The sequence below is a fragment of the Emydura macquarii genome, unplaced genomic scaffold (genome assembly GCF_026122565.2).
Source record: "Emydura macquarii macquarii isolate MOO-44397 ecotype Brisbane River unplaced genomic scaffold, CSIRO-AGI_Emac_v2 contig_1790, whole genome shotgun sequence".
In the NCBI taxonomy this organism is placed as follows: domain Eukaryota; kingdom Metazoa; phylum Chordata; order Testudines; family Chelidae; genus Emydura; species Emydura macquarii.
In genome coordinates this window covers 2,940,580-2,963,742 of record NW_027131927.1, presented here as the reverse complement: position 1 = coordinate 2,963,742, position 23,163 = coordinate 2,940,580, and the positions used below count along the sequence as shown (strand labels likewise).

The 23,163-nt window shown below is 61.2% G+C and overlaps 2 protein-coding genes across 3 annotated transcripts in view; both read right to left on the bottom strand.

Moving 5' to 3' along the window:
- Positions 1 to 13,913: 13,913 nt before the first annotated feature.
- CCDC97 (coiled-coil domain containing 97) lies at positions 13,914 to 17,585 on the bottom strand. 2 transcript variants are annotated; one of them, XM_067557288.1, is made up of 5 exons: positions 17,521 to 17,585; positions 16,130 to 17,128; positions 15,452 to 15,691; positions 14,885 to 15,014; positions 13,914 to 14,631 (listed from the first exon to the last, which is right to left on the bottom strand). In XM_067557288.1, exons 1-5 carry the CDS (start codon positions 17,555 to 17,557, stop codon positions 14,517 to 14,519), a joined length of 1,521 nt encoding a protein of 506 aa, XP_067413389.1. In that variant the 5' UTR covers positions 17,558 to 17,585; the 3' UTR covers positions 13,914 to 14,516. The 2 variants fall into 2 exon arrangements, with proteins under 2 accessions (XP_067413389.1, XP_067413388.1); XM_067557287.1 differs by having other exon boundaries at positions 16,130 to 17,131; positions 17,521 to 17,575.
- Positions 17,586 to 20,655: 3,070 nt separating this feature from the next.
- The window catches only part of HNRNPUL1 (heterogeneous nuclear ribonucleoprotein U like 1), a 30,144-nt gene continuing 27,636 nt past the window's right edge, over positions 20,656 to 23,163 (bottom strand). The window contains exon 15 of the mRNA XM_067556660.1: positions 20,656 to 21,598. Coding sequence (XP_067412761.1) covers positions 21,482 to 21,598 — 117 coding nt within the window. The 3' untranslated portion in view covers positions 20,656 to 21,481. The remainder of the gene's footprint in view (positions 21,599 to 23,163) is intronic.

The following is a 23,163-nucleotide window of genomic DNA, read 5'->3' as shown; positions in this document are numbered from 1 at the left end:
CCTCGGGCCGATGTCCCGGTCACCCCAGGCACTCTCCCCCGCTGCTGCACCCGCTGGAGCTGCCCCTGGCCAGCCAATGGTGCCCACTGGTGTGCCGAGTTTGCTGGGACTCAGCCTTCACTCCCAGCGAGACTGATGGGCCCAGGGGGCGATGCCCGGCAGGACTGAGCAACAAAGGCCGGGGTAGAATCTGGGGTTCCTGAGTCCCCCCACCCCCCAGCGCTGCCCCGAACGAGGCCCCCCTGGCGTGCGACAGGCCAAGGGGCCCGATCCAAAGCCCGTTCAATGTCACTGAGGGCGAGATCAGGGCCCGCAAAGGCTACAGAGACTGACCCCCCCCCAGCCCCCGCCCTTGAGGGGGGGTGACTGTTGTTCCATCACCGCTCACGCACCAGCCCTGCGGTTACAAACATCCCGGCACGCTGCCGACAGGATTGGGTCCGTTCCCAGAGCTTGGGGCCCAGCAGCTCAGAGTGCCCCCCCCCACCCATCGGGAACCTCCTCCCCGGGAAAGGTAACCCGCCCTCCGGGCCCGTTCCCGCCCCCTGGCTTTGCATCATCAACAGCCTCAGGGCCAGATCGTGCATCGCATCCCAGAGGGGCGACAGCCCAGGCCCACCAGCTGGATCGGGCCCCACGGACCCCAGTGAAGTGACCCCAATTTGCACCAGCTGGGGATCGGGCCCCCTGACAGGATCCAGCCATGGCAGCTTCCCGTGTGCGTCTCACTCGTCCTATGGGACCGGGGGGAGAGGGGGGTGGCTCCAGCTGGGAACAGCTGCACTGAGACCCCCCCCCCCCCCACACTGTAATCTGCTGCCGTGCGACCCACTGCCACGCTGGCATGCAAACGTCCCGTGCCCCGTCTGAAGGGCTCCGACGGGCTGGGCGGACGCCTGGCCCGCAGCCAAGCCGGCTTTATAAATACCTCCCATCCTGCGCGCCTCAACCATGTATTTATCTCTGCACATCCCTCGCCAGCTCAGCTGGCGGGAGACGGGCAGTGCTGGCGTCGGGGGGGAGGGGGGCTCATGGGTCCAGCCCTGGGGCAGCGTGTAGCTGACGGGGGCCCTGACGGGTCTAATAATGGTATCGGACCAGTGGCTCCATCTCCCCCCCCGGCTCCTATCCCCGGCGGTGACCAGTGCCAGCTTCCTGCTCTGCCCTGCCCTGCCCCAGGCCTCAGTTTCCCCAGCTGTAAATGGGGACAATCACCCTGCCCGTGTCTGTTTAGAGTCTGAGCGTTTAGGGCCAGGATTGTCTCATGATTGGTCTGGGCAGCGCCCGGCACAACAGGGCCCTGATCTCGCTTGGTGCCTGGGCAGCGTCTGGCGTGACGGGGCCCTGATCCGGACTGGGGCCTCTCGCTGCTGCTGTAATACACCTAATGCTCAGGACAATGCAGCCGAGCCGACGTCTGTTACATCTGTCGTGGTGGGTGGGCAGAGAAAGGGGCTCAGAGCTGAATCAGCCCCGGAGCCTTTTAATCTCTTTCAGCCGATCCTGCCCCAGCACACGTCCAAACCAGCCACTTAGAGGCCAACCGTCCCGGGTCTCAGGCCCTTGCCCAGGCCCATGACTGGCGTATCTGAGCTCCTCATTCATCCTGTGGGGGCGGGGCAGCGCTACCATATGCCAGAGGGGGAAACTGAGGCACTGAGCGACTAAAGGGACTTGCCCACCGTCACACAAGGTCTATGGTGGAGCTGGGGATAAAACCCAGGAGTCCTGCCGCCCAGCCCCCCTGCTCTGCCCACTAGACTCCACTCTCAGATCCAGATGCTGCCTCAGCCCTCCAGCTCCTTCCCCTGGCCCTCCAGCTGAGGGTGGCTGGCTGGGGGCTTCCCTGCACCCAGGTCCCCCTGCAGCGCCGGCGGCAGCTCGGAGTCGGAGCTCTGGCCTCCCCGCGCTCCCAGGCTGCTGACCCATCCTGCAGGCATTTCCTGCCGGCTCCCGCCCAGGGAGGCAGGGGGGCGAAGGCAGGCGAAGTTCAAAGCCGGCCCCAGCCACAAGCAGCTTTCCCAGGACTGAGGGGGTCCGAGGAGCCCGCCCAGCTGTGCGTGAGCCAGGCCCATTCATCGGAGCAGGGTCCCGTGCCGGGGGCGGAGGGGGAAGCACTGAGGAGCAGCACAGGGCAGTGTAGGACCTTGACCCACAGCCTATGGGGCTAAATGCAAAGTCAAATTCAGGGGGCTGAGAATCCTTCAAGGGCTGCAAATAGAACCCAGGAGTCCTGGCTCCCAACCCCCCCCCACTCTACCTACTAGACCCCACTCCCCTCCCAGAGCCAGGGATAGAACCCAGGAGTCCTGGCTCCCAACTCCCTCCTGCCCCCGCTGCTCTAACCACTAAACCCCACTCTCTCTCCCCTCAAACACTTGGGGGTGAGGTTCCTGCTCCCTGAGGTGAAATCCCAGGGCCCTGGGTGGTGTCGGCGGTTCAGGGGAGCCTGCCCTGGGCCGTGCGCCTGTCCCAGGCCCCGCAGGGAGAGCGGATGCCTGTGGTCGGCCCTGGAGCAAAGCTGCTGCCTTCCCCCCCGCCCCCCGGCCAGCTCCCTGGAGCCTGGCCAGGAGCCTGCCCCGAGCCACTGGCTTCTTGGGTGGCTGCAGGCCTGGGAGTCCGGCCCGAGATGGGCCCTGCGCGGCTCCGAACCAGGCTGAGTGGCTCCAGGCAAGGCAGGAGGAGGGAGGCACAAACTCAAGGGGAGCTGGGAGCCAGGACTTCTGGGTCCTCTTCCTGGCTCTGGGAGGGGAGTGGGGTCTAGTGGTTAGGGCTGTGGGGGGACGGGTTGGGAGCCAGGACTCCTGGGTTCTTCCCGGCTCTGGGCGAGACGTGGGATCTCTCTCCAGTACCTGTTTGCGAGGCAGGCTCAGGCTGGGGGGAGGAACCTCCCCAGGCCTGATTCGCCCCCACAGGACGCGAGTAACCCCGGCAATGACTGTGCAGGACGCTGCTCAGCTCCCAGGGGCGGCAGGACCCGGACGGGACGGGAGGGGTCGCGCGGGGCCAGGGCCCCCACCCACTCCCCAGGGTGGTGAGACGCATGCAGAGTGCTGGGGGGCCGGTTTGCAGGCCAGAGTAGGAGAAAGGGGAGTTCCTCCTGGGGGTTGCAGACAGGGCGTGGGGGGGGGGGGCGCACACTCAGGCCGGGGGCTGTGGGAATCACAGTGACGTGAGACCAGCTGCTGCAGATGTCTGGGTATCTGGGGTGCCCACAGTCTAGCCCAGTGAACGCCAGGCCAGGAGGGTGTTCCCCAGACAGACACCCACTCCCTGGTCACTGCAGCCCAACGGGCTAGACAGACCTTCCTGGGGGGGGGGGGGGGAGCCACAGAGCAGGGGGTGGAGAACTATTTGGGGGGGCGGAGGGGGGTTGTCCCGGGACCTGCCGCAGTCCCAGGATTTCACTGCTGATGAGCTGTCCTCTGAAGCGGGAGGTTTGAACTGCGCTCCCGGAGCTGGAGAGAGAACCCAGGAGTCCTGGCTCCCAGCCTCTCCTGCTCTAACCACTAGACCCCGCTCCATTCCCCTGGATGGAGCCTGTGTCACTGGCAATTCCCGCAGCTCCCAGTTTCACTCACCCTAACTTTGAAGAAGCTGCAGGATGTCGCTTCTTGAATGGGGAGGTGGGGGGGGGGATTTGTCTCAGGGCAGCTGCTGGGACCCCTCCACCCCCACCCAGGGAGGGCTCGTGGCTGGAAGGCAGGGATAGACCCAAAGGGTCTGGCTGGAACGGGCTGCCCCTGGGGGAAGACTTGGGCCCACGCCAGCCGGGCTCACCTTCAGCATCACAGCCCAGCTGAACTAGCAGAGTCCCTCCACCAGCTGGCAGCAGTAGTAGGTTGTTATCCTCCCCTGCACCAGCCACTAGGAGGTAGGAGCCAGGCATCAGCGCTCCCTAGAGGGGAAAGGCCCTGGGCCCCCTTCCCCGCTCCTGCGCCAGCCAGCTGCTCTCAGTGTCTGTGGGGCAGGGGCACTAACGGAGGGCAAGGGGTGGGGGGGGGGGCCAGAGCTGGGCGCTATGTTCCCCTCCCACTGAGCAGCCCATGGTTAGAGAGGCGCCGGCCCCCATCAGCAGCGGGAGGGGAGCCCTGGGGGAGATCCCGCCCCTCCCCCCAGCGCCAGGCGGCGTGTGCGGGGGAGGGGGCCTGGGAAAGGCCTGGTTTCCATCAGGCTGCGGCCGGGGAAAGTGAAGGCAGCAGGAGCCTCAGACACTGACCAAGTGGGAAAGAATGTGCCAGGAGGGGGGGGGGGGGCTTCACTCCTCCGCGCCCCCCCCCCTGAGCTCCTGCCCCACCCCGCAGTGCGTTCCCTTTCTCCTCCGTCGCATCAACCCCTCAGCCGGCCCAGGGTCACACAGGGCAAAGCCAGGGGCAACCCCCGCCCCCCCCAACCACTAGGCAGCACTCTCCTCCCAGAGCTGGGCATAGCTCCCCGGAGTCCTGGCTCCCAACCCCCTCCCCCCGACCCTGCTCTAACCACTAGAAACCACTCCCCTCCCAGAGCTGGGGAAAGATCCCAGGCTTCCTGGCCCGCAGACCCTTGCTCTAACCACTAGACACCACTCTCCTTCCTGAGCCAGGGACAGAATCCAGGAGTCCCGGGTCATGCTTCGACTATACGTTTCACCCATGGAAATATGAAATTGCAGCAGCCGATGCCAGCTGCTCCAGGCCAGGGAGAGCGAGTAAGTGAAGGGAATGCGAAGCAGGCGTGCAAGGTGTGCGTGTGTTTCTGTGCATGTATATGCACACACACGTGTGTGTTGATGGCATGCGCGTGTAGCTATATCTTTGCACGTCACTCACTGCCATCTACTGCATCTACTATGTGTTGTGTGTCATATCCCCTATACTGCTCAGCCTGCGTGGTGAGTCTCCTTCCACGCAGATGGCTGAGCTGTTGGAGCAGGGGTCCCTGAGTCCTAGCCCTGAGGCTGCTGCATGGTCCTACCCCTCCAGCCCCCTCCCCCTTCCCCCAACTGCACCAAGAGAGTTAACTCAGGCTCTGAGATGTCCCTGGACACTAATTTCTCCTCCCGCCACATCGTGGGTATGCAGGGCTCTAATCAGTGAGAGCCGCGGGTATTAATAGCGACCCCGCCGGGCATTGCTCGGAGCCCGCCCTGCCAGCTGGGCTGCTGAGCCAGCTCTGTTTAAAATAGCTGGGATTCCTGGCATATCGAACAGCCGGTTCCCTGGGGAGGCTGGGCCTGGCCATTCAGCACTGCAGGAGACAGGTTTGCCTCCTCTGGGGTGGTCACGCGAGCCCACGTCAGGGGCTTTCCCAGCTGCCAGCCAGGGCGCTTGGCCTGTGCCCCGGCTGGCGGCTCTGGCAGCTCGGGGGCCGTTCTAAGCTTCCCGCTCCCAGGCCTGGGGAGAGAAAGCTCAAAAATGTGACGCCAGGAACCCAAGCCCGTCGCTGCGGGGGGGGGGGGCGCTGTCCGGCGCGTGACCCATGCAGCGATGCTGCCTGAGTCTGCAGAGAGCCTGCGCCCATTGCCCGGACATCTTAAGGGGGGGGGGGTTAACGCCCAGCTCCACGGCTCAGGGCGCCTGCCAAACCCCGCAGGGGGCTTTCTGTGGGGGCCAGAGCCACCCCTCTTGCTGGGGCACTACTGCTTTTCTGCCCCCCCCCCCCAGAGGCACCAGGTGGGGGCTGGGCCCTAGGTCATGCTGCAAACAGGGCCCTGGAAAGCCCCCCCCCCAGTCCCTCCGGGGTCTGATGCCATTCAGCAGCTGATGCTGCCGAGCGGAGAATGGAGCCCCCCAGTTGGTGGCCTGCAGTCCCTCAGCATGACCGGGCCCTATCGTGGCAGGGGAGGGCATCGGCCAGGCCAGCAAAAGCCCCAGGAGTGGCCGGGAGTGTGGGAGGCGCCGGGCTGCGAGGCATGGTAATGCCAGGCCAGTGATCTATGGAGGGCTCTGTTGTTGGGACGCTGGGGGGCCAGTGACTTGCTGCCGGGGAGCAGGAGGGAGCTGCTGGGCCCCTTGCAAACAATTGGCCCCAGGTCCTCGTGCCCACCCCAGAGAGGTCAGCGATGTGGGGCTGTGTAGCCCCCCGGGCTCTTGCCAACACTTGCTGCTCAGCCGGTTTGTTTTGTTTTCTTCAATCTCCAGCTCCTGGAGTCACTGGATTCCCAGAAGATCCCGGCTGGTGCTTCTGGTTAGAAAAAGCCCTTGGACACGGGACCCTGCGGGTCCAACCCACCCAGGCTGATCTAGCAAATAGTCCCCCAATGATCAGGCTTTTAAACGCCCCAGATTTGGGGGCAGGAGGGCACTAGGAAGGGCCATTTTCTCTTGCCCAGCTGTTCTCTCTATCCCTGGGGGGGATAAACTTGATTTCTCCTGTCCACCTCTCAACATCTGCAGCACTTCCAAAGGGGTCTCCAGTGCTGAGCTGGAGGGGTTCCCTTTGGCTCTGCCCCCAAATCAGGGGTGCCCCCAGTGTTGATGCAGATGGGCCCGGGGCAATGAGGGTGGCAGAGAGATGCACCCACTCAGCCGGCCTCTGACTCATCCTCAGCGGAGGGGGAGAAAGGCAGCGCCACCGCGGGCAAAGGGGGCTGCAGACGGAGGCACGGCCATGCTCACTGGGGCATACCTGCGGGGCCGACAGTGGGGCTGGGCGGTGGTCGGTCCAGCTACGCCGGCGTTTGTATTCCTGCCAGGCTGGGACAGCGCCAGGGGGCTCCCCACCCAGATCGCAGGCAGCCCGTGTCTGATGCCAGCAGGAGGCAGTGGGCGCGCGCGCACCCACCCACACACGCACACACACACAGACAAGCCTCGTCCACAGGAGCTCCTGGGAAGTGGCTCCCAAAACGGGACCTTGCAACTCTGTCACTGTGTGGTGGCCCAGGGGCGAGCCCTGCCTCGTCGACACCGGGGGTGGGGGGTGGGGGGGGGAGGTTGCCGCCTCCCACTCCCGGGGGCAGGGGAGAGGCTGCATGGGAGCCGGTGAGCTGCAGCGTGTGTGGATGCGTCCACCCCCTGCTGGCTGGAATAAGAACTGCTTCCGTGCATGTCTTAGGCCCTGCACTGCTCATCACTAATGGGGATTCCCCGTTAGCTCGAGGAGCTGGGGGGGGGGGGGAGGCATTGTGGGGGAGGGAATCTGAATCCAGTCCCTGCCAGTGGCTATGGGTGGGTTACGGGTCAGTAGCACCTTCTACCCTGTCCCTCCCCCTGCCCCCGGCACCAGGCCAACCGTACGCCGCGGCCCTCGAGCGGGGTGTGCGACGGGGCCGTGGTCCTGGGTTGGGGCTGGCTCTGTGGGTGACGGGGTAGCAGGGAAGTTGCTGCTGGCTCCAGGCTCTGACGCCAGGCACCCGGTGCCCTGCGGAGCCAGCGCAGCCGGCCCAAGCTCCTTTTCCTGGCACTTTCCCGGCCCCTCTGGCTCCTGAGTCACCGATCGCCCCCTGGCACCGTGCAGGCTGCCCACCGGCCTCCTCCTCCTGCCCAGCCCCCCTGGAGGACAAGTGGCAAGGGCTCCAACGGTGGCTGGTGGTGTCCCCTGGGTGGCAGGAAGGGCTGCGCCCATGCCCAGCTGCGCCCCCAGCTTGCCAGAGCTGCGAGCCAGACCCAGTCGGCTGCAGGGTGCAGAAGCAAGAGCGAGCGGGGAGGGCAAACCTCTGGGGCTCAGGAAGCCTGGGGTCTATGCCCCGCTCTGCCACTGCCCTGCTGGAGGACCTTGGGTGAGTCACCGGCACGATGGGCCTGTTTCCCCTCCCACCCTATTTTGTCTGGGCAGTGCCCGGCACAACGGGTCCCTGATCTTAGCTGGGGTCAGTTCTCTTGCTGTTAGTAACTTGCCACGAGCCATGGACCAGACATCAGTGGCCACCATGGGGAAATCCGAGGGCTCAGCAGGACGTACTTGGTGCTGTACAGATCCAGATGGGGCCGGGCTGGGCGGGGAGGAGCCGATCGGGTGACAGCCATGGGGAAGCTGTCAGCCCTGGGAAAGCCGGGTGATTTCTCAGGTATTGTCCAGGACCTGGCGTCAGCGGGGATCTCCCTGGGACAGACCCTGCATCAGTTTCCCCTCCTGGTCCGCACAGGTTCATTTTACAGCCCCGAAACACCTCTTGGGGGCAGCTGAGCCCCACAGGACCCCGGCCCGGTCAGGAAACGCGCTGAACATTTCGCCATTGGTAGGGCGAGCGCCTGCGAGAACAACGTCCATCCAGCATGAACCCCGCCAAGGGTGCAGGGCCACTGAGGCAGCCTGGCTGGGGCGAGGAGGGAATGGGACAACAGCCCGGGCCTCAGGACACCTGGCTTCTATTCCTGGTGCTGCCCTTCACCTGCTGTGAGACCTTAGGGCAGCCACGTCGCCGCTCTATGCCTCAGTTTCCCCTCCCACCCTGCAGCTCTATGTACTTGTGTTTGTGCAGCACCCGGCACAATGGGGCCCCGATCTCGGTTGGGGGGGGTGTCTGTGTGGCACCTAACCCACTGGGGGCCCTGATCTCAGTTGGGGGGGCAGGTCTGTGCGGTGCCTGGCCCAATGGGGGGGGGCCCGGATCTCAGTTGGTGCCACAATAATGGTACTAATAATAGGCCATTAGGCAAACAATGACTAGCCTGTGGCACCTCAGACTGGGTGATTACTGTAACAATGCAATACCTGTACTGTTGTGTGCTGGCGAGCTGCGTGCTCCACCCCAGAGCTGGTCGCATCCGTGGGCACGGCCTTCCCAAAGCAAGCGCGTTGAGTGACGGTTGGTACAGCACCTTGTCTGGTTTTTTTTTTTTTTTTTTTTTTAGTGGCACCCAAATGAAATTCCTCCGTGGGGAGCAGGGTTTGTTTTTTCCCCGGCATGACTCAGCACGGTGCTCGGTGCTGTGGCAAGCTCCCCTCCACACTGTGGGCAGCGCTCGGGGCGGCTGGGTTGTGTCAGGCCACGCCCTGGCTTGTTCACTGTCATGGGACCAGGGAGCCAAACAACTCCATTGCTTCGCTCAGGATTTCATTGCCCAGGGCGGGGGGAGGGCGGGCCGGCAAGTCCCAGCGATGGCTGCAACGGGCAGAGCTGGAGACACATGACCGGGGCCGGCTCCACAAGCAGGGAACATCAGCACTGACACAAGTGGAGTCCCTCGGCCCCAGCTGGGGGGCTGGCTCCTGCCAATCAGGGCATGGGGCGTCTGGCTCCAGCCCCTGAATCCTCCCTGCACCCTTAACTCCAACTGCACCGCAGTTAAAGCCCTGCCATTGCCCTGGTCCGCGTACGAATCCTACCACATGGCTGGTACCAGATTTGTTGTTACTACACATAGTTGGGTAAGGCCGATAGGGTCCCGCTGAGCTCAGGGCCCCGTTGTACCAGGCGCTGCCCAAAGCCCGGCCGAGATCCAGGCCCCATCGGGCCAGGGAGGCAGACTCTGCCCCAAAGAGCCGACAGGCTGAACAGACACAGAGCTCGCTTCCATCTGAGTGGCTCTGTTGGGTGAGAGGAGTTTGCCAGGTCTCAGCCTGGTTCCTGGCCCAGGTCACTTCCCAGCCTCTCAGCTCCCCCTAGTGGCAGAGACGGGGGCAACGGGGTGCAGGGCATTTCTCAGGTCCCTTCTCCACCCCCCCCCTTAAACAACACAAGAGAAATTGGCTTCTACTGCCTCTGAGATGCAGCTGGCGCTGGGGTGGGGCACAGGGGCTGTTTATACAGCGATTCCTCACCCAGTGCTGAGATGCAGCCACCTCTGGGGTGGGGTGTGTGCATGTGGGGGGGCTGTTTATCCAGGGATCTCTCACCTGGCGTAGAGATGCGGCTGCCTCTGGGGTGGGGCATACCCATCTCAGCAGAGTGGCTGGGGCAGGTTAAAGGGCTCGGTGGGATGCAGCTGTGCTCGTGGCCATAGGCACTGGGGGGCTTTCCCGGAGTCGGAGTCAGAGCAGAGCGGCTGGGCCAAGCACCAGACACATCACAAGTGACAGCAGGGGCTCTTGGAGCGACTGGACAGAACAAGGGGCGTTGGGACCCCAGTGCGGCACTAGGGGGCGCTGTGCTGCAGGGGGGGAGGGGGAGCCGGGGGCTCAGTAGTGCTCCCCCTAGCGCCGCAGTAGGCTAGGACCCTATGGGGGGGCTACACTGCAGGGAGCTGGGTGAGTGGCGCCCCCATGTGGCCATCTTGGGTTTTGCTGCTTGGGGCAGCCAAGAACTACAGGGTCTGTCTGGATGCAGCCTCCTCAATGGGGAGCCCCGCCCCCCCAACCAGCCCAGCCTCCCCTCGGCTCCCCAGGGCCTGGGGCTCCCAGGCAGGTGGGGCCGGCTGCCAGGAGCAGGGGGTGAAGCGAAGGCGGAGGCGCGTCCCTGGATGTTTAGAAAAGCTTCCAAAAATAGCCCTGGGCTGCAACCCAAGGAGAGGAGACAGAATTTCCATGGAAAGGCCCCGGCGAGGGGGTCGGGGGCTGAGTCAGACACTGCCAGCGCCCCCCCTGCTAAGTCATCCTCCCCCCCACAGCGTGCAGTGGGGCCTGCGGAAGAAGGAACGTGGGGCTGACATCCCTGAGTGACGCCTGGTTGAAATGGGGCAAAGGCTGGGAGAGTTCCCCCCTCCCTCCTCCCCGGCTCTGCCAGTGCCCCTCACTCCCCACCTGCAGCCCCCCCTGCTAGCCAGCCCTGGGCTCCCCCCCCCAGCTCTGTCCATGCCCCTCACTCCCGCCCTGCAGCTCTACCGGTGCCCCTCACTTCTGACCCAGCCACAGACACACAAATGTTCCTGCTGCCCCGGCCTGGGCCCTGACCTCACCACCAGGACTGCCCCATGCTCCCCCCGGAACGCAGCTGCCAGCTCCCGTCCCACTCGCGCCCCAGGTCTCTCTTGTGCACAGCCAGAGGGCCAGGCCCCCCCCCCCAGCTCCACAGCACATCACTGACGAAGTGGGAGAGAACCCAGGGGTCCTGGCTCCCAGCCCCCGCTCTAACCACTGGACCCCTCTCCCCTCCCCTCCGTTTGTGGCTGGAGGGGTTGCACTGGTGGCGTGTGCACCTGGAGCCGAGATGCCACGTGCGTGTGGGGGGGGAGCTGCGCTGGGACCAGGGGGCAGCAGCGACGGGCAGGGCCTAATCCTGGCAGGCGCCGGTACCTTTGCTGGGCCGGGCCAGGACCTGGGATCGGGGCAGGGTCCCAGCTCGTGGGGGATGGGCAGATCGCAGGGAAAGAGGGCTCAGGCGGGGCGGGGTGACCAGTGGGATGAGCTGCCCCCCCGAACTCCCTCCTGTGTGAACCCCATCCCCTGAGTTCCCTGGGTCCCCAAGACATGAGACTCACCAGCCCTCCCCCACCCCTGCTGAGCCCCCAGTTTCCCCCTTGAGCCGCCCACAGCCCTGCAGGGCGGGCTCCATCTCCAGGGCCCAGCTTGGTCATTGCTGTGAGGGCTGAGCCCTGGCAAACTCATCGCAGGCAGGAGGCTGCCCACCTACCCCTGTGGGCCCATGGCTGACCCCCCCGGGCACAGCGGGTCAGCATCTTCCCGAGCACAGGGCTTCCCCCTCCCCTCCCCGCAGCTGGGTCCGGGGGCGTGGATCCCTGCAGAGCTGCCCGGGGCCCCCTGCCAAGTGCTGACCTCAGGCCTCCTAGCGACCGGGCATCACACAAACACGGGCCTGGGCCGGGCCCAGCGTGGCCCCGGGGGCAGCTCCCAGCACGGGGGGACCCGCGCCAGCAAACGGAGCCACACACGGGCTCCTCGCCTTTCCCACTGGGCATGGGCCTTCCCCTCCGCCCCAGGGTGGGGACTGGCTGGCTTCAGGGGGCAGGGAATGGGGTGCGTGACCTTCCCCTCTAGGGAGCGCTGGCCCAGCCCCACGCTGGTAAGGGTCCCGGCCATTTGGTGGGACCATTTGCTGGGGCTGAGCCCAGCTCTTGGCCCTAGAGACTCGTTGGCAGCCACTGCCCAGAGGCTGAGGCCAGAGGGGGCCCAGGGGCTGAGTGACCCCGGCTATCAGCCACGTGCCCTGGGGCGCATCTCTCCCCGCACACTCACGGGCCCGTTCTCCTTCCACGGCCTCTGCTTTGACCCCAGGGTGGCCCCCCCGGGGACAGAACCGCTTGGCAGCCCAGCTCACTCTTCCCACAGGCAGCTTCCCAGGGGACCCCACCTGCTCCCGCCACCAGTCGCTCGGTCAGATTTAGTGACGGTGAGTTCCACGGGTCAACTGCATGTTGTGATTCGCGGTCACGTGCTGACCCCTTGGGGTCAAGGAGTGGAGTCAGCTCCCTGAGCGCCCCTTTTCTAGGGGCCACCCCGGCTGGTGAGGAGCTGTGCATGGGCCCTGCTCCCAGCATAGGGGCAGATCTGCGGTGGGGCCAGAGCACACTGCACTGTGGCTATTCTCTGCCCCCCAGGGGGCAGATCTGAGGTGGGCGGGTGCCCTGCACTGTGGTTATTCTCTGCCCCCCCAGGGCCCATGGGGGGGGGGGTGGATCTGAGGTGGCTGGGGTGCCTTTCACTGTGTCTATTCTGTGCCCCTCAGGGGTGTAAGTACAGCGTAAAGCTGCCCTGAGGCTGCTGTAACTGACCCCAGGGGCCAGACCTGAGAGTCAGGCCCCAGATGAGGAAGTCCGGCCAGGGATCTAGCTGGGATTGTTCCAGGGGAACCTGCTTCAGTAACAGAACAGGAACCTGGGCTGGGGCCAGGTATTTTCCACCCAGTCGCCCATGCCATGCCGTGCTGGGCCCCTTGACACTGGCCCTGGGCAGTCAGCTGAGTGGCAGCCCCCCCCACTGCAAGGTGGAATTTCCCACAAGGAAGTTGGGAGAGGCTCGAAAACCCCGTGAGCAGCGGGTAAAGGAACTGAAACTGGTGAGGGAAAGTGCAGGGGGACCAAGATTCTCAGCTCTCCCTGCCCGGCTGTTCACACAAAACCCCCTAGGGAAAGGTTCCTGCGCTGGCCCTGCTCACCTCCCCAGAAAACAAGGAACCAGGGGCCGGCAGAGACCTTTGCCCAGCGTGAAGGAGCTCGGCAGGGCAATAGAGCTCAGAGCTTCCTGGTGTGGGGGGCAGGTAAACTGAGGCACGGAGAGGCAAAGTAACTCATCACAGAGAAAAGGCTGATGGGAACACACCCCAGTTCCAGCAAACCCAACTCTGACCCCTAGGCACACTCAGGAGCAGAACCGCCCTTTTCTCTACCCACTAGACCCCACTCCCCTCCCAGAGCCAGGAGACAACCCAGGAGTCCTGGCTCCCAGCCCTTCAGGGGATCAATGCTTCGCCAGCTCGGACTCCGCTCAGTGTGCTTGGCAGAAGCGGCCTGTGTGCTCACCCCATGCCATGGCCTGTGCTGCCCCCTGCTGGCGCCCAGCAGTGCGTGCAACTGGCAAACCGAGCCAGAGACCCTGGGGTCTGTGCTGGGGGTTCCCCGGGGTTGCGGCAGATCTGGGGGGAAAGGGAAGAATCAGGGCAGCTTTTCTTCCTTCTCGCATTCTGAGATGGGGAGATTTGTTTCCCCTGCGCCCCCAGCTCTCCTGGCCAGCCGTGTTTTGGGGGCAGAGGACGGAACCACGTGAGACTGGGGGCACTGAGCAACTCGTCCTCGGCAAACGCCGGCCGGCTGGGCGGGCAGCAGGGCCGAGCAGAGAGCTTGGGCCAGGAGTCAGGACTCCAGGATTCCTCACGCCCCATCCAGGGCTCTGCCTGCTGCGATCACAGGGCCCCGACCTCTGGCGACCCAGCCTGGAAATTCATACAGCAAATCCACCGAAAAGCTGGGATAGAACCCAGGAGTCCTGGCTCCTAGCTCCCCCGCTCTAACCACTGGACACCACTCCCCTCCCAGAGCTAGGGATAGAACCCAGGCATCCTGGCTCCCCCCCCCCCCCGCACTGCTGCCCCAGCTCAAGCCGCAGGTACCAGCCCCAGGATTTTCAGACTGCAGGGAACAAATTGGTGCTGTTGCAAAAACCATTATGGAAGAGCTTTAATTGTGAAAGCAAACCCCTCCGCGTGGCTCTCTTTCCTCTCCTGCCCACAGACCCACACGCCCAGCCAGCTCCAGTGGGCGGGGGGAGCATTCCCCTGAGCAGCTGCTCTCTGGGGGCTCCCAGCCACGGGCTGCGCTCCCAGGGCCTCTCCCGTCCTCAGGGGCCTCAAAAATCAGAACTGAGGCCAGGGATCCAGTGGTTCCCCCGCCTGTGAGACTGGGCCCAGGGCAGCGTCTGGGCTGTGGGGGCTCCGGGGGCCAGCTCCGCTTAAAATCAGCCCCCCATCCCCTGCTTCAACCCCTCTGGGGCCAATCTCCCCAGAGCTCTCCATGAAGTGGCGCATGTGAGGCAGGGATGTGGGGCTAACGCAGCCCATGGAGGGAGGCAGGGATTGGGGTCACCCAAACGCACCTGTCTGGACTGGATCACAGGCCAGGAGCGACCTGGGGGGCGTGTCCTCATGGGGACCCGCCCTCATCCAGCCAGCGGAGGGAGCTAGGTGTGCGGGTTACTGCACGAGTGGGGTCCTGACCGCCCCCCATCAGGGTGCCAGGGCTTGGGACGGGGGGCCAGGGGACCCCCTACTCCGCCTCCATCTCCTCCACCTCCTCAGGCTCCTCGCCGTCGAAGTAGCGCTCCTCCTCGTCCCGCGCCACAATGTCCAGGTTGTCGAACTCCGGGTTCTCGTCCACCTCGCTGGGGGAGAATGAGCCCAGAGCCGTGAGCTCAGGGGACAGAACCCAGGTGTCCTGGCCGACCCCCTCTAACCACTAGACCCTCCAGGAGTCCTGATCCCCAGCCCCTGCACCAACCCGCTCTAACCACTAGATCCTCCTCCCCTCCCAGAGCTGGACAGAGATGCAGATTGCACCCCCCCCTGCCGTCCCCACTTCTGCCACCCCCCGAGGGCAGGCAGTACAGCAAGAGACGCCCAGTGCCCGCCCCTCACCTGTAATCGAAGTCGCCATCCTTGCCGTCCAGGAAGCGCTGGTGCATGCGGCTGGTGAACTCTTCACGTAGGAAGGCCTTCTCCTCCGTGTCGGGGACCCAGGCGTCCGAGGCTGAACTGGACTCGTCGTCTAGCAGGGAGAGAGGGGAAGGGCACGATCAGCGAGGAGGGACGTGAAATGGAGATGGAGACTGGCCAAAAAGCCAGTAACGGGACGTCAGACCCCACTCCACTGCCAGAGCCAGGGACGGAACCCAGGTGTCCTGGGCCCCCCGCTCTAACCACTAGACTCCACCGGTGTCCTGGTCCCCCACTCTAACCACTAGACCCCACTCCACTGCCAGAGCCAGGGACGGAACCCAGGTGTCCTGGGCCCCCCGCTCTAACCACTAGACTCCACCGGTGTCCTGGTCCCCCACTCTAACCACTAGACCCCACTCCACTGCCAGAGCCAGGGACGGAACCCAGGTGTCCTGGGCCCCCCGCTCTAACCACTAGACTCCACCGGTGTCCTGGTCCCCCACTCTAACCACTAGACCACTCTCCCCTCCCCGGACGCATACTGACCTTCGTCCTCGTCCTCCTCCTCCATGCAGGCGTTCTCCTGTTCCTGCTGGATGTGCAGCCGCAGCTGGAGCAGCTGCTCCTGGTAGGAGCCCAGGAGGACCCCGGAGAGGGAGCAGGAGTCAGCCTGCGCCTGGCTGCCCAGGGCCAGCAGCTCCTCGTCGCTCAGGTACTGCCCGATGTACTGCTCGTAGAGCAGGGGGTCCCGCGCCCGCATCTGCTCGTCGCTGAAATACTCCCCCCCTGCAAGAGAGAGCATGGAGAGGGCGGAGCCACAGAGACGGGTGACAGGGCTGGGGCGGCACCCACTGGAACCGGGCAGCTTCTGGGGTTCTCCAGGGCAGATACAGCTCCCGCTCCCCTCCCAGAGCTGAGGATGGAACCCAGGAGTCCTGGTGTCCAGCCCTCCCCCCCCCCCCAACCACTAAACCCCACTCCCCTCCCAGAGCCAGGGACAGCCCAGCACACAGCAGGCACCAACCCCCCCCTCCCCCCACAGCGCAGCACCTCCTAGCGCCGGCATGGGGCGCTGGAGTCAACACAGCCTGCAAGGGGAGCACGCCCCCTGCTGAGCCCCCCACCCGCCGGAGTGGGGCCCTGCAGACTGAGGGGAGAGCCCCCCACCCTGCCCCTTGTGACCACCCACACCCAGGATCCTGCCCCAGGGCAGCGGCCCCGTACCTTTGATGAGCTGCTGCAGGGCGGCGTACCTCTTGTTGCGCACGCGGGTACGGCCGGCTTTGCCACGGGCAGCCCGGCGCACCTCGTCGCAGTAGAAGCGCGCCTCGTAACGGGCGGCCAGGTGGGCGAAGCAGCCCAGGTGCTCGACACGCAGGGCCCGTCGGAAGCGCTCCAGGAAGACCAGGGGCTTGTCCCGGTACAGCGCCCGCAGGATGGCCAGCTTCTCCTCCGCCGTCAGATCCGGCTCGTCCTTCTGCTGGCTGCGCACCGGCAGCTGGCTGCTGGCGACGGCCGTCAGCATGGCCAGCAGGGCCTGTTCGTCTGCTGGGGGGGGCCCCGCCGGCTCCTGGGCCCCGGGCTCCTTCCAAGCCAAGCCTGAAGTGTGGGCAGGCTCCGGCATCCCATTCCCCTGCTGGGATGGGCACCGCCACGGTCCACCGACCCCAATGCTGTCCGGTGAATGGTCACCTAGGGCCGGCGTCTCCGACATCGCTTCCCCCAGTGCAACGTGCGCCGGGGGGTTCAGTGACTCGGTTGTTTCTGGGGGGATGGTCTCGGGGGGCCGGGGTCTCCAACATCGCTTCCCCCCAGTGCGATGTGTGCCGGGGGGGTTCAGTGACCCTGTTGTTTTTGGGGGGACGTTCCTGTGAGGCCGGGGTCTCCAACATCGCTTCCCCCAGTGCAACGTGTGCCGGGGGGGTTCAGTGACTCGGTTGTTTCTGGGGGGATGGTCTCGGGGGGCCGGGGTCTCCAACATCGCTTCCCCCCAGTGCAACGTGTGCCGAGGGGGTTCAGTGACCCTGTTGTTTTTGGGGGGACGTTCCTGTGAGGCTGGGGTCTCCAGCATCCCTTCCCCCCAGTGCGATGTGTGCCGGGGGGGCTCGGTGACCCCGCTGCTGCTGCGGGGCCGGCCCTGTGGGGCTGGGCTCTCTGCCAACGATGGGGAAGGCGCAGCCTCCGGCTCCTGCTGCTCGCTGCTCTCCGGGACGCTGGGGCCACCTGCTGATGAGACCCAGATTTAACATTGGGCCCCCGGGGGGTGATGCTCGGGGCAGATCTGTGGGGACGGAGGGAAGAGACCCCACGTCCAGCCCTGCCCGCTGGGTAACGGGGAGGGACGGGGGACATTAGGGGAATTAGGGCCCCCCGCCCGCCAGGAGAAGGGGTCTCGGGGGGGGGGGTCAGGGAAGATCTGTTGGGGGGCAGAGGCCCTAAACCCGTCCCTGCCCCCAGGGTAACGGGGGGGCCCATGGGCCCAACGGGGGGCTCAGGGCAGCTCTCGGGGGGCCCCAGACCCACAGGCTCTTCTGGGGGGGGGCAGCGGCCCCCAGGCCTGACCGGAGCCCCGGGGGACCCATCGGAGTGTGACACCCCCGGGCCCGGCTTCTCACCCGGCGGGGGCGCGCGGCCCCCCGCTTCCGCCTCCATCCCGCCGCAATGGAGCCAGACAGGAACTTCCGGCCTCCCCCGACCGCGGTGCAGCGGCCATAGGGGCCCCGAGCGGGGATGGTGAAACGCGACCCGAGCCCGTTGGTTCCGGAGCGAGTCCGTTCCGCTGGGGCGGAGACGCATTGTGCACGTTGCTCATTCTCGGCGGGGGGATTAGTGGGGATCCCCCCCTATCTCATCCGCAGATTGCAGGGAACCCCCTGCAGATACAGAGGCAAATCCAGGCCAAGGGGGCATCCCAGCAATAGGGGGATCAGATATATGATGCGGGGTGGGGGGGAGCTCTGCCAGTTCACAGCCTCCGGGGCTAACACCCTCCGGGATCCCGCACAAGCTCAGACTGGTACTAAAGCACACAGAGCTTTTAAACGAGGAGGGTAACTAGCCCCTGGAACCACGTCCCAAGGGGTCACGGCTTTTACATCAAGCGAGGACGTTTTCTCTCGCTCCGGTGCCAACAGGAATTCATTCAGGGACATTCTCTGGCTTGTGGTACTGGAGGTCAGACCGTCACCTTGGTGCCTTCGAGCTTTGTAATCTGTGAAACCCCAGGGAAAATAGAGCTGCGGGGATAAGGAGGGGGGTGCAGATGGCCAGAAATACAGCTGGGGGCTTCTCTGAGAAAGCATCTGAAAATCCACTTAGAGCAGACTAGGAGGTAAGATGCATTCAACCAATGGCTCTTAGCCAAGATGGTCAGGGAGAGAACCCCAGCCTCTGGGTGTCCCTAAACCGCCAACTGCCAGAAGCTGGGACTGGACACTAGGGGATGGATCACTCAATTGCCCTGTTCTGTTCATTCCCTCTGGAGCATCTGGCACTGGCCACTGTGTGAATACAAGATACTGGGCTACATCAAACCTATTTACCCATGTGTTATATGTGGGCCACCTCCAATACTACCTGTACCGTCCTGAGGATGTCACATGGGCCGCAGCTGTGGACTGATTGGGCCACAAGGGGCCTGCGGGCCACAGGTTGAGACCCACTGGGCTAGACAGACCACTGGTCTGACCCAGCCTGGCCATTATGTTTGGTTAGAGATGAGCTGACAGTCCCTCTGGCTGCTGAGGGGAAGAGAGCAGGAATCTATACTTTTTGAAGCACAAATTCCCCTCAAAAGACTTTTCTGCATGAGCAGGCTTAACAGGAGAAGTGTTTTATTCCCTTTAACTGTTTCACAAGCTGCTGCCGAGCTCTTATACCATGCTTCTCACATCAGATGATCTCAAAGTGTTTTACAAAGGAGGTAAGTGTCAAAACACACCTCCATTCTGAGACAGAGCGTGCAGCGGAAGGGGCAGGGGAGATTTTCACATTCAGGGCATCCTATCCCCCTCTGGCTGGCATCGCCATCATACATATTATGCCAGTGGGAATGATCCGACAGGCTCAGTTTCAGCTGTGCACATAAGGGACCTTCCCAGGAGGCTTTGTCCTCCTCCAGTTTTTAAACCTAATGTGTTCAGCGAGGGTGGGGGCTCAGGGCAGCCTGCTCAGGGTCTCTCATCTCCCCCACCAGGAAGGGAGCTGTGTTAATAACAGGAGAACAATATTCTAATGATCTATAAAGAAGAGAAGAGCTATAACTGCTGTCTATTTGTATAGGCTTGGAAGGACTAGATTGTGAATAAACGTCGATTTCACGGTACACACACCAACTACCAACGAAAATATTTCTATCAAACATTTAGAGCTAGGCAAAGAAAGAAAAATGCTGCTTGAAAACTTCTTAGAATTGGACTCAAGGCATTTACTTGGTATATTTTCACCTGAGATATTGACAAATTTGTTTTAATGGTTATAAAGAGCTAACTTTCTGAACCTCCCTGTCTGTCATTAAAAATGGCCTGATCCTTCCCCCATAATTTCCCCAAACTGTGAAAATTTAAATAAATAAAAATAGAAAAAATGTTTTAAACTAAACAGATGTCTGCTGAAATGATATATAAAAAATAAAAGTCTGCCAAGCCTATAAATGTGCCATGTGGCTTAAGGTACCTCCATGCAGCTCTTGTGCAGTCCGTGATCTCTGCCTTGTCTTGGACTATCACACTCGCTATGTTTAAGGAAGTAATAAACATGCATTTAATTAGGGCTTTTTCTAAGAGTCTGATTCTCTGTCGCTCTGCACCATATGTGGGCCGTCACTGGGTATAAAGCACCAGCCTGGTTCCAAGCCGGTAGTGGTTTTATAGTGTTGTAAGGGAGCACACAAGATGCCAGGGTCCAGGTCTGCATCTGTATGAGTGTGCTGTGGCTGCTCACCAGCTATTGGTAAAGCAGCGGTGCGCAATCATGGGACTCAATTCACTGCTGACCTGCAAATCTGGGGTGGTCATTTACACTCAAGAGGGCCAAGGGAAAATGGGGGCACTGTGCACGGGTAAGTGACGAAACAAGTAGGGTAGTGGGGAGCTGAACCTCTAGTGTCCAAAAGCACTAAGTGGAGCTTTTACTGAAGGATTTGAAAAGGGAAGTAAGCCAAGTTAAAATTCATGGGCCACACCAGCTGGGATCTGGTCCCAGATTTGAAAAGGGAGAAATCCTTACCCCTTAAAAACAAGGAATTTTAAAAATCGAATTAACGTTCCACTGTTTATGCCACTTAGTTTGCATTTCACTAAGCCTGAAAACAGGTGAAAACAGTGTGTCAATGTCACACTAGTTTATAATCAAACCAAGGAGATGGAGCTCATCAATTTTTCTCTTTTGGATACACAGCCAGGGAAGGTGACTTCTTGAAAAACAAACTTTCTCTGAAAAAGCTTATTCAGAAACTCTCCATGGACCTATCTCTGAGTGACATTAAAGGTTTGTAAAAAGCTGTTTTGAAAAGACAATTTTAATGCTTAAAACGACAGAAGTGTTCCTCTGATTGAAGTTTAGATGGCTGAAGTAGCAGCTAGTACACAAGAACTGTGGCAGGTAGATAATGGATCCATTAGTTATATATGTCTGCTATTTTCAGTAAAGTGAGGCCTCAGGATGGGAGGACATGTTAATGATCAACCAGATTTTTTTTTTAAAAAAACCCAGAGAATTTATGAAAGGGGGAAAAGAAAAACACCACAACATTAAAGTTCAATATTCACTCTTTCTCCGAATACAAAAAGCTGTTACAATTCAACTCAAAATAAAGCATGTGCAAAGTTACAGAAACTTAGACATTGTATAAAAAGTTACACATTTAAGATGATTTCATTTATTTCTCACCTGAATTGAGCAAAGAAATTGTTATCTTGATGAAATATTAACAGCTGCTGATCCACGGTAAAAAGTTACATAAAATCTAAAAAAAAGCATAATTACCATAAAACAGCCATCTCCCCTCCCTCATTTTTTTTTTTTTTTGTTTAAACGTTTTGCAGAAGAGACAAATAAAACACCTCCAGGAAAGATTGACATTCAACTGCAGTAAAATCTTGAAAGCTTGGAAGTTCTCACTAGCACAATTGTGTAGCGGGGGGGAGGAGGGAGAAGGCTGTAAGGGGCTACAGCTGGCACTTAGCTACTGTAGATTTTAGACAAAGAGTCCTGGCCTGGGAGTACAGTACCTAGAACAGGGGGGTTGTTTAAGATCCTACCATTTTCAGAGTCAAAAAATATAAAGGCGATGGTTTTAAACACATGGAGAGAAATAATGCAACTTTCTTATAGGGGTCGGAAGAAGGGAGCATGCCGTTGTCGGTCGAGAATGTACAAGGAAACGCATTCATTGTCAAAACTAGAGAGAGAAAACAAGGGGCTGAGTTTCTACTTCCCTTGCTTGTTTCCAAAGATGATCAGGAATTGCTCTGACGGAGCCGCTGAGTTAAAAGCGGAGGCGTCCCAAGTGGCTGAAGGCTGCTCCCAGAGAAAGACGCGACGTGGGCGTGTGATCTCCTTAGCTCCTGCAGGGCCTCACTGAGTGCTGGAGCCTCCCTGGGAGCTGCCCGAATAGCTCCCATAGTCATAGCTGCTGTAGTAGGGAGGCCACTGGCTCTGGTTCTGATAGTACTGGCTCCACTGCTGAGCGTACTGGGGGGGGGGGGGGGAGATGACAGAGCGTCGTTAGCGCTGGGCAGTGCGCCCGGAAGACGGACAGTCCCCAGCACCACCACACCCCTTTAACAACGTGCCACTGAACTAGCGCCAGGAGTTACTCCGTGTCTGTACTGGGGATTCACCCATTTGAGACACCAGTGGGAACAGCAAGAGGTTACACACCAGCAGCAATGTGAGCAGAGGGGTTTTCATGACTGTACCTTGTCAGGGTGTCCTGCAGGTACAATCCTGGACTATGATTCAGGAGACCTGGGTTCTAGTGTCACCTTTGCCACTGGCCTGCTGGGTGACCTTAGTCAAGTCCCTTCCCTTGGTTAACTGGCCATGGGGACAGCAATACTGACTTCCTTGGGAAAGTGCTTTGAGATCTGCTAAGTGCTAGAGAGGAGCTGTTCTTATTCATACTGCGTTTGTCACTAGTCTCTGAGGCCCTACTGCACTATGCACCATGACTAACTTCTGTTGTGTATCGGTCTCTCTTCCACTCCCTGGAGGAGAAGCGTGTAATGGAGAATTTTGACAGGGACTTTCTAAACGTCTGTGCTGCTCCATCTTTATATTGGAGGAGGCAGGTCGGAGAAACGTGCCCGGCACTGGGAGCGGAAAGTGGGGAGGTGTGATCCTTAGTCCTGGGGGAGTTTGTTCCCCAGTCTGGGAACGTGCAGAGAACACTGCATCTCCTGCACTGATGAGCTCACCCTGCTGGCAGAGAGCCCCATGGTGCCTGAGGAGCGGATTCGTTGACCACACTCTTCATCCTGGAGCTTCAGACTCTTAAACACTCTGTGGCCAGGCCATGGTGCGCCTTGAAGATATGGACTGAAATCCTGAACTGGGTGGCCATTGGAGAACGGGTCTGATGTGCTTGTGTCACCAAAGAGACTACAATCAGCAGCACCGGGCCACTGGCCTTTTGGACTGTCGCTCCTTCAGGGCAGGCATATGGCTGGCCAGCACTGAGCACACCAGGCCCAACGTGGCCATGGCCTGTAGGTGCTATTGCAATATTCAATGTCACAGCAATTAACCCTTTGTGTAGCCTGGCCAAACTGGCATAAGCTGGGGTTCGTACTGGTGCCGCTTAGCCCTGCTCTAAAAGGGGGGGGTCAATCCCACTGGGGCTAAGAGCACCTTTGCCCATCTCCGGCAGGCATCGGCAGTGGTACAAGAGAAGACAAGGCCTCTGAGGCAGAGACCCTGGGGTTTGGATTACCTTCTGTGAAGTACCAGTAGCACACCTGCTGTATAAATTATTAGCCAGAGCACTAGGGCATCTTGCCACGGCTCCTCAGGTAGGAACTCTGGAAGCCAATGTATCAGTATTTAAGCTGATTTCTATAATCAGCATTTGAGATTGAATTACAGCCTAGGACGACTGCTGCTGAAAGTTACCTTCCTGACCTCTCCAAAGGACCCCGCAAATAGCTCACTAACCCTCCACTTCTCCGTTGCACAGAAAGGAGACAAAGGGACAATTTGCCTAAAGTCACAGCAAATCAGCTGGAGCTAGGGTGAAGTATGGGAATTTCCTTCCCCCA